The 10467-nt window shown below is 37.5% G+C and overlaps 1 protein-coding gene across 1 annotated transcript in view; it reads left to right on the forward strand.

Annotated features, from left to right (window-relative positions):
- The first annotated feature begins 7009 nt into the window (after window positions 1-7009).
- Window positions 7010-10467, forward strand: part of PCSK1 (proprotein convertase subtilisin/kexin type 1) — a 38852-nt gene continuing 35394 nt past the window's right edge. The window contains exon 1 of the mRNA XM_004678422.2: window positions 7010-7381. Coding sequence (XP_004678479.1) covers window positions 7202-7381 — 180 coding nt within the window. The 5' untranslated portion in view covers window positions 7010-7201. The remainder of the gene's footprint in view (window positions 7382-10467) is intronic.

Below are 10467 nucleotides of genomic sequence, written 5' to 3' on the forward strand. Positions count from 1 at the left end.
TGTATGCGTCAGAGGTGGAAATGAAATTTAACACATGACTACAGACTCTCTAGTAGACTGATAGTTCAGCAAGAAAAAATAAAATAAAACTAGATCAATTTTAGACTACAGCAGCAGAAAAAAAAAAGAAAAAGAAATGAATGTCTTGCTTTAGTCAGCACAGGTTTGGCTAACTATACTACATTTAACTCCAAGTGCCATATTTTTAATAGTATGTTTAAAAAGATCCAGAAAAGAGTAGCCAGGATACAAAGTTATTAGAAATACTGGGGCTGTTTTACCTAGGGAAGTAAAAAAATATACAGTAGAGTAGGCAAGACAATAATCTGTCTTCAAAATTGAAGAGCTGTCATGGAGAAGAGACTGAAGTTTATCAGTGTAGTGCTATAAAGCAAAATTATCATGTTTGACTGGAGGAAGGTAACAAAAGAAAATGTATGCCATTCTAAGGAAGATGTCTGTAACCATTTGAGTCAAATCAAGTGAAGAATAGGCTTTTTGGGAAGACCAGGAATTATCAAATCACTTGATAGAAATATTCCTGAGGAATGTCATATTCTTAAGAGGATCAATAATTCGCAAACTAATTGCATATGAATCACTACAGACTCATTAAAAATGCAGATTCTTATTCAGTAGTTAGAGGTGGGAACTAAAAGATTTCATTTCTAAGAGGATCCTATATGAAGCCTGTCATACTGGTTTGTGTCTCACACTGAACAGCAAGGAATTATATAACTCTTAGGGTCACTTTTCAGTACTAAGAATCTGTATAATTCTCACCAAATAATATAATGTAGGAGCAGAAAAATCAGTTTTCAGAAAGTATTTAAATAAATAGAGGAAGCAGGAATATTACTTAGAAATTAAATGGGGGTGCTCAATGTATATTAAATTATTTCAATGTATATTAATATTACCTATTCTAAAGAAATACAAATTGTTAATAATTTTTTAATTTTTGTTAATAATAATTGGTATGTGACAACATTTAATAGTCCACTTCCATTAGAAGTGACTAATCATTTTCAACAATGGGAATTATTAGTATTCATTTCTCAATTTTAGTAAGTCCACTCAGTTCTATATAAAATTCAAGATTTCAATTGTGTGTCTAGTTTGTTCAATAACATTCCTTCATAATTATTCATCCACCATAGGCTTCCCAGTGTATAGTCTTTTTTCTCTTTTCTCTATTTCTGTAGAGCAGAGTTTTCCAACTTGTAAATTGTAGATCTTTAGAGATTTGACAAAGCAAGTAGTTTGATCCTGGGCTCCTATAAGAAAACCCAACATGAGTGGCAACTGGAAATTGTAATTAGCAACACCCACCTATCACTCATTGATCTGGTCTCATGGCAGTAAGCTGAAACAAGAAGTGTCTATCATCTTGAGACCTACTTTAGCAACTGCAGCCAGTATGTTCCTTTTCATCATGGGAAAATGACCTGTGGATATGAGTTCATGTTTTAAGTACTTTTTAGTACAGTATGCCCACCAAAAGTTCACCATATACAGAAAAAGAAAGAACCAAGAAAGACATTCAGTGGCTGTTGGAAGATGTATCCCAGCATGTATCCCAGCTCCAGCCTTAATATTAGCCTTCACATATATTAAATACTTATTGGCATTTGTGACAAAGTAAGTACATAATGACAAGTATAAAAGTCATGTGTATTTTCCAACTTAAAATTTTAGTATTGTCTGGCAATACTTGACATATAAAATTTAGGAAGTTTCTAAATCTACATTCCCCCACTCATGAAATTCTAATAGTAACTTTGGCAAAGAACTGAAAAGAAGAGCAGCTATGTTATTTAAAATCATTTTTTTTTATTTTCAAGGTTTTTTTCCACTTTTAAAATATATATATATATATATATATATTTTTTTTATATATATTTTACATCATTGTTCATTTTTGTACAGTATTTGTTTCTCCTCTTAGGTATACTTCCTTCCCTTAAAATTCCCACCACCAATTCACCTGTTCACTATTACCATAGTCCCTTATACTCTTCCCTCCCCTGTTTTGATTCATCTCCCTCTTTCTCCCCATCCCTTGCAGAAAGCCTGCTAATTTTTCTTTTTTTTAGTGTATACACAGACACACACATATATATACACCACTCTTCATTTTGTATATTTTTTCATCTCGGTTATAATCCCCACTTCCCACCTCCAATTCATCATAATCCTGTGTACTTTTCTCACCCCAGTTTTGATCCTATTCCCCTGTCCACCCCCATAGAATGTCTCTGGTTTATAGCTGTTTGTTGATTTTTTAATTTTACTTTATTGAGTTGCTTTTTTCCCTCTGATCCCTCACACTTCTGCTATGAGTGAAACCATCCAGTATTTTTCTTTTTCTTTCTGGCTTATTTTACCAAGCAAAATCCCTTTCAGCTCCACATATATTTCCACAAAAGGTCCAAGTTTATCTTTTTGACTGTGGAGTAATATTCCATTGTATATATGTATCACTTCTTCTTGATCCAGCCATCTATTTTTGGGCATTTGGGTGGCACAAAGAAATTTTTTTCAGCAAGTGGTGCTGGGAAAATGCAAAAAAAAAAAAAAAAGCAGCTAGATTACTACCTTGCACCATATACAAAAACCAACTCAAAATGGATTAAAGAACTAGACATAAGACCTGAAACCATGAAATATATAGAAGAAAATATTGGTGAAACACTATACGATATACATCTCAGTAACATCTTTAGAGATATATCACCCAAAGCAAGGATAGTGAAGTAAAGGATACAAAGCTGGGATTATATAAAATTAAAGAACTCTGTACAACAAAAGAGGCATTACACAACACAAAGAGATACCCCACTGATTTGGAGAAAATTTTTGCACACAATACTAAAGACAAAAGACTGATCACAATGAGCTGATGAAACAAAACAAAAATAATTTTGTTTTTATATGGTTATTTTTATTCTCTACTTCTTGTGTAAATTCAAATTCATCACAGTTATCAAGAATTTGAAAAATAACTAAAATGTATTAATTAAAATGATATGTAGTCTTCAAATAATAAATTGATAAAAAATATAGAAATATAGTCTGATAGAAATAGTATATTTTTCAATTTAAAGTTAGCTATTCAATTTTTACATGTTGCAAAAAAGTTTTCTTTTCAAAATTGTGCCACATAAAGAAAACATAATGTTTCTCTAGCAAATCCCATATAAATATCCATAAATTTCATACAGTTTGCCCCAGCGGGTTATGCAAATACTTTACTTTCTATGTTAGGAAACAATGCTATATGTAGATTTCCGTATGTAATATGTTGCTACCAAATATTTTCTAGTATAATTGCCCACTAGTTAATCACAAATGTGTCTTAATATATCTTTGTTATTACCCAGAGGAATCATGTAAATCTACCAGCAATTGGCAAATACTAAATTTATTTTCTTCCTACTCTTATGACTCTTAAAAATGTTGGAATACTATTCTGGAAGGCTAGCTTTTCCTTGACCTGAGTTGTTACATCATGTTCACTTTGTAATACAGCATTGAGCACATTGCTTTGTCTACTTGGGTGTACATATTTTACTTCACAATAGCAAAGTTTTTTAAAAAAATATTTTTAAGACTAAAAGGATATGATTATCTATAACTCTAATTAGAGCATATTCTTACATTCTGCTTACACTAGCCTTGCTCTTTTTATTCTCTAAAAATCTTGATTTACTGTATCACTGGGGAGTTGAGAATAGTCATAAAAGGTATGATACTCACTGGATAATTCATAATAGAAACACAGTTATCTTTGGTCTCTGAATTATACTATTTTCTATATAATCAGATGAATCAAAGGCTGTTAAAACCAAGCTACAGGTGATAAATGACTTTTCAGTCAGTTATCTTGATACAAAGAAAGCTTAGATAAATTTTACATTTTTTGTACCTCTGGCCTTGCCAAAAACTCATCTCTTCTGCATCTCCAAAACTGACAAATAACATCTGTAGAATAAAAAACTATAAGACAATTTTATATTAAGTCACTGGTATGTAACTATATCTAACTTTGTAATTGCATTCTCCCCTAAACAATATAGAAATTTTATTCAGTTAAGAGTTAAACAAAGTTCATTCTCCACTTTTCCATCCATCCCACCTTCAGTCTTTTTCTTAAACAAAAACAGATGGCTTTTTCTTCATTACTTTTTCTCATTAACAAATTAAATTAATGCATTTCTTTTTTTAAAAGATTTATTTATTTGTACATACAGAACTGGGGTACAGACCAGAGGCTCAGGGGTGGTGAGAGATTTCCCCAGAGACAGAGTGGGGAGCAGAACAGGCAGATCAACGAAGTACACTGCTGAGGAGAGCAGCAGGCGGGTCAGGAGAGGTCTGCCACGCCATGTGGTCACCTCCGGGGCAGGAGGGACTCGAACTCATGTGGAAGTGGCTTTAGCTTCTCAGTGCTGTGCTTTAACCCACTGAGCCACAAGGAAGGGCCGAATTAATGTATTTCCTACATAACTTTAGTTTTTGCTCTGCCCAAAGAATCTCATCCCTTTAAGAATTCCCCACATATGCCAATAGAACCGTAAGGAGGGCAGAGTAAAAATGGCTGTCTTTTCTAAAAGAGACTACAGTTACATCTTTTGTTGTTAAACCCTTGTATATGTTAGAGGAGAAGCAGGTGCAATCAACAAAGGAGATCACATTCTACCCAATGATTCTAAATATAGATACACAGACATCTATACACATTATATAGATACTCATTTGAATAATGACATTATCTTTTTACTGTGAGAATTTTGCTTGTTGCATTAAGTACAGGAACCAAATATTTGATTATTTCAGGCTTGTACAGTGCCTTATTTAAGATAAATGTATCATTAATGAAAAACACCGGCCTTATTTCCAACACTCTGCCAAACAGATTTACATGAATAATAAGAAAAAATTCTTGCTCTAGTAATACCTACCATTCATTATTAAACATTTGCCATGAATTTCCTTTACCTTGCAGCACAGACATCTGTCTGCTGTTGAGAATGAAACACCCCAGAGAGCTTGAAGCCAACACTCAGGTTGAGCCACGACAGGCAAAAGGCAGTTCACCCAGCCATCAACAATCTCACATGTAAATTTACAAAGCAGATAGAAGAGAGCTATCAGCCTGAGCCCATTCCACAACATATCACCTGAGAATTACTCACATTATTTTAATGCACATAACTATATCACATGGCTTACTAATATTGACATTTATTTTCTCAAGAAACTTTAAGTTTAAAGAAACTATCATTCTAGTCCACAATTGACAAACACGAGGTAATGAAGAATTGGCACTACACAGGCTTATCTTCCACCAAGTTTCTTCGTTTGCTTTCTGTAAAGAATATTTCCTTTTCCTCCTTTCTCCACAAGCTTATATACCTTCTTCCCAATATTAGCCCCTTTCTTTGCTCTTCTTTGGAATGGGTTGTGCCACCAGGCGGCTGGGAGTTCACAAAAAAAAAGAAAAAAAGAAAAGAAAACCTTTCCAGAGACTGACTCCCATACAATTTTACTTTTGGATTAAGTCCAACGCCTCCTCCAAGCTCAATGTAGTGACGAACATTAAACCACAGTTACCCTCTGCGGTCAGTGTTCTTTTATTCTTTTTTTTTTTTTTTTTTTCAGAAGACGGCATACGAGATGTCGAGCAGTGACTGGAGTTCAGACGTGTGCTCTTCCGATCTGTTTTTTTTTTTTTTTTTTTTTTTTTTTTTTTTTAAGGGGGGAAGGCACAGATCAAAAGAGAAACAGCTTGGTTCTGCCCAGTTGCCTAAGGGCTGCCGTCCTTGGGACTCAAAAAGAAAGCCTACTCCAGTCACTGTCATTGGCGCTGTCCATTCCCTTGGTGCTGAATACACACACAAACACACAGGCGGCATTTCGCGCCAGGTTCAACCCCGCAGAAGCTGCGTAGACTCAGCCTGGGAAGACTAAATTCATTGCTGGGGTGGGGGAGGGGTGTTATTTAGACGTTTGTTTATTCTCTTTCCACGGGAAAATATTCTTCCACAAAGAGGCACGTGCATTTTATGGGAAAGTATTGGCATTGTTTCAGTTCAACAAGAAAGTGAAGACCTTTAATGAAGGAAAATGTAAAATTCAGAGTTAATGAAGCCTACTCTTTCTTTCCATGAGTCAACACAACAGCACTTGCGTTGTTAGATCTCCTTGTTGATTTTAAATCAGCAAGATACATTTCTGTTTTAAAAAATCATGTGATTAATTCTTTTTCTTAAAAGCACTATAAATATGTTGGTAGTCGGCTCTGTGATAACCTAAAATAGAATTTTAGACATTGTTTTACTAAGGTTGAGAAATAGGGGAGAAAAAAGTTACTTTGTTAAGAAAAATACATTTTAAAAAGTATTGCTTTAACATTGTCTTCAAAGCAGTTAGATCAGAATCTGGGCAGCAGCAGTGTCTCTCTTTCTCCTTGCCCTCCCAGCCTCGACAGCTCTGAAAGATTTAAGAGGTCTGTTCTTCATAGCGGGTACTGGTACAAATAGGACCATTATAAGAACCAACCCCTCCACCCCCCGCCCGCCGCCGCCCGACACACACACACACACACACATACACGAGATAATAAAATAAGATACTCAAACATATATATTCATATATGTTTGTGTGTGTGTGTACACACACGAATGACGGAAGGGAAGGAAAGAATGCTCATGTGCTGCATTTCCAGCCTTTCTTTCTCCGTACTTATATTCAAATAGGCACTTCTCTGAGAGTGAAGGAGTCTCTCCAGGCTACAGAATTTAAGGTCAAACGGGGAGCAGACTTAACTGATCCCAGCAAACGGTTCCTTCCTTTTCTTAATCCCTCGCTGCTTATTTTAGCCGCTTCTCCACCCCTCCGGGAATACCATCCAGATCTTAGTCCAGGTAGATCTGACGTCAAGAGATGGCTTTCGTCGATTTGACGTGTAAACACTCATTTCCATTCCGGCTGGGAAGGGCTGGGGCTCCACTCAGCCGGGAGACCGAGGCGCTGCACTGAGCGCTTGCCGCCGCCCAGCCTCGACTAGCGCGCCTCCCATCTCCTCACAGAACAGCCGCAAGCGAGAAGAGGTCCCGAGACTGAGCGAGTCTTTCTAGCTTTTACATTCTTGCTTCTTTTCCTTCCCTTCCCACTTGTGTGCGAGCGAGTGTGAGCCATGGTGAAGCGAGCCTGGACTCTGCAGTATACTGCTTTCGCTCTCTTTTGCGCTTGGTGTTCACTGAACAGTGTAAAAGCAAAGAGGCAGTTTGTGAATGAATGGGCGGCGGAGATCCCCGGGGGACCAGAGGCAGCCTCGGCCATAGCCCAGGAGCTGGGCTATGACCTTTTGGGTCAGGTAAGAGTTTGCACTTTCACGAAACTTTCTGAGATCGTAGGGGACTAGCAAGGTTGGAGCTCAGTCTCCTAAGTGGAGTCCCAGGTTGCACTCTCCTGAGTCCAGTGTGGCAAACACTAGGAGCTCCTCTATCAATTGTCCCTGGTGCGTTTGGAGAAAGAAAGCTGGCATTATTTATTGTTTAGGATGGGCGCAGCCAGGCAGAACGAAGCCGCTGCAGCTGGGTAGGGCTTCGTTCTGTTATGGGCTCTGGAATTGAAATCCGTTCCCGTGCGGTTTGAAAGAAATGTCTCTCCATTCTTGTTCACTGAGATTTAGGTGCACGCAGGCTCTTATGAACTAAGTGCCCAGGGAGAAGCGTGCGTTCTGTCCCCTGGGACCTAGAGGGTCTGCGTGGGGAGCCCACTGTTTCCTTCTTTTTCAATATGGCAGCGTCAGATAGAACTCCTGATGCAAGGGGCCAGCAGGCTTGGGGATGTCCGCGCACAGACTTAGGGGGCAAGCCCAGAACTTTGGGGGAGTGCCAATGGCTCGGAAGCTGTATGCTGAGACCGCGGAGTTGAGAATGGCCGGGGGGAGGGGAAGGGGACAGCGGTGTCCAGAGTGGGAAGAAGGGGTGAAAAGCCTGGGACCAATACCCTGCTCCCCTACCCCTGGAGCTCCAATTCCCCGCCCCCCAATTTGCAATATGAGCTTCACAAGTTTGCTGGGTCTGTCTCCGGGAAAGGTCAAGCTGCCGAATTGACTGTGAGGAAAGGATAAATTTAATTCTCTTCCCTCAGTCTAACCCTGAGGAGTTTCAGTTTGTGATGGAAAACTGTTGCCTGTCCAAATGAGGATTGGTTCATTAGGTAGCTGTGAGTGAGAGATGCCGTTTATTTAGCAGTAAGGGGGCTACTTAGCCGTGCAATTTCAGGAAAACCCCAGGGGATGTGAATTCTATTCTAAGCTTTCCTTTTCTTTGACTCAGAATCAAACTCTTGCCCCTTGCCTTGGAAGTTGGTGTGCATCGACGCGGGGGTGGAAGGAGTTGTAAAACATTTTGGCGCGTATTTTCTGGAGGCCGCTGAAGTCACGGATGAGTAATAGGCGTGGGCGTTAGCGATTCCATAGATCTAATTCGTTGAGGAATAAAATTTCCCTTGCTAGAGGAGAGGCTTCATTCTCCATCTCTATAACTAAAACTGTTTTTGAAATGCCTTGCAAAAAAGATCGACTTCTCTATAATCCAGTAGCCCACCAAAATTTTTGCTTTTGTCCCTTGCCCCCTCCTCCTCTCCCTTGTCTGCACATTGTTATGGGCTGAGGAATAACAAGAATTAAACAAACTTTCAAGGAATGGAGAAGCCAGAGTAGACAGTTTAGAAACAAGTGACTGCAATTGCATGTAATTGTGCAGTAACAGAAGTTGTACTTGAAGTCTCATTATTTGTCAATTGAATAAATGAAGATGAAAAGGAACTGGGGAAGGTGAAAAAAGAAGCCTTCCCAAAGGAGAAAAATCTTTGCACAGTGTTTTAGGAAGAAGAGTTGACAGGAAAACATGATGAGACTGGAAAACATATTCCAGGTATAGAAAACAACTGTGGGGAGCCAGGGAAACAGCAAGAAAGCAGCTTTCTAATAAGTATGGAAACTTCAAGGAATTGTTGGGATCTAAAAAAAGAATAAGAAGTGTTTGGAATTGTACTAGAAATCTTGTGTGTTCCATGAGTGTGGGAGGCAAATTTGGGTATTTAATCCTATATCACTTGGGTAGTTAAATAGCACCAATAACCATAGAAACAGATTGGGGAGGGCAAAAAATAAGTCCCTCTTCTTTTTTTCATTTGTTATCCCCAGACACATCCAAAGCTGGTGGTGTTTTCATTTTGAAAACTGTTTTTCAAAATCAACAAATATAAATCCCTAAACTAAATAAATAAATAAATAAATAAATAAATAAATAAGTCAGTTTTCTTTGGAGGATCCCCAAGGAAAGGATGGTATAGTCACAAGAAACTTTAAAACAATGTAGGAAAAAAAATCATCTATATTTACATATAATTTGTGTATATTATGTTCTGTCTAAACATTTCATTAGAAATGACATTACTAATAACATTTAAAATATATAATTCTTTGTAAAAGACTTGATAGTGCTTTCCTAGTTCTGCTTATTTCTTCTTCTTTTACACAACTTTAGCAATGTCATATTAGCAACCCTTAAGAATTCTGGATAAAGTTTGGATTAAGGGGGTGACCAGTAGCAAAGCCAGTAGACAGCAAAGACTGAGCTAAGTATGGGTGATATCTCTGCCCAACTCAATCTGCAGCATATAGAAGATTTAGTCCTGCTCAGACATAGAACAGTATCTGTATTTAAAAATCATCTAAGTTATAAGAACCATCAATGAAGACAGAATTTTTCTGAAATTCTCCATTATCAGTGATTTATCTCTTTAGAGATTCAAACATCTAGAGAATTTGATAGCTTCAATTTAAGAATATTTTTAATAAAGGGACATTGGCTTAAAAGAATGATGAACATAGTTCTAATAGTTCTGTTGATAGTTACCCACAAAGTTGACACACTGTAACATGGAACACTTGACCTAAAAGTGGCATGATTGTCCCCCCCCAACCTTGAATTATGAAAATATAAAATGGTTACTACCAGTAGCTTATAACAACCATTTTCATGAACTGGATAGCTTTATTGTATAACAACGAATTGTTTTCACTGAATATGTACTGACCATTGTACCCAAATATGTACTCACAGAGTACCCAAATATATACTCACATAGACCCAGAGGGTTTGTTTGCTTTTCTACTAATGAGACAATCTTTTGGAGAATTATCTACCACACAAATATTGTCACATGAAAAAACAAAAGCAATTCCTTTGAAGTGTGTGAAGCAGAAACATGACCAGTTACCTTATACTTTGGGCCCATGTAGTCAAACAGCATGAAGCTTGTCTCATTTACCACCTGGACCCAGAAAGAGAGGCTTCTGTCAGTGTCTTTCTCATGAAGAAAAAGTTACCTTCAAGTACACTCTAAGTCAGTTGGGTTTCCAAATAGCCTATATATATATATATA

This window comes from Condylura cristata, unplaced genomic scaffold, assembly GCF_000260355.1.
Source record: "Condylura cristata isolate star-nosed mole 26May11 unplaced genomic scaffold, ConCri1.0 scaffold00007, whole genome shotgun sequence".
In the NCBI taxonomy this organism is placed as follows: domain Eukaryota; kingdom Metazoa; phylum Chordata; class Mammalia; order Eulipotyphla; family Talpidae; genus Condylura; species Condylura cristata.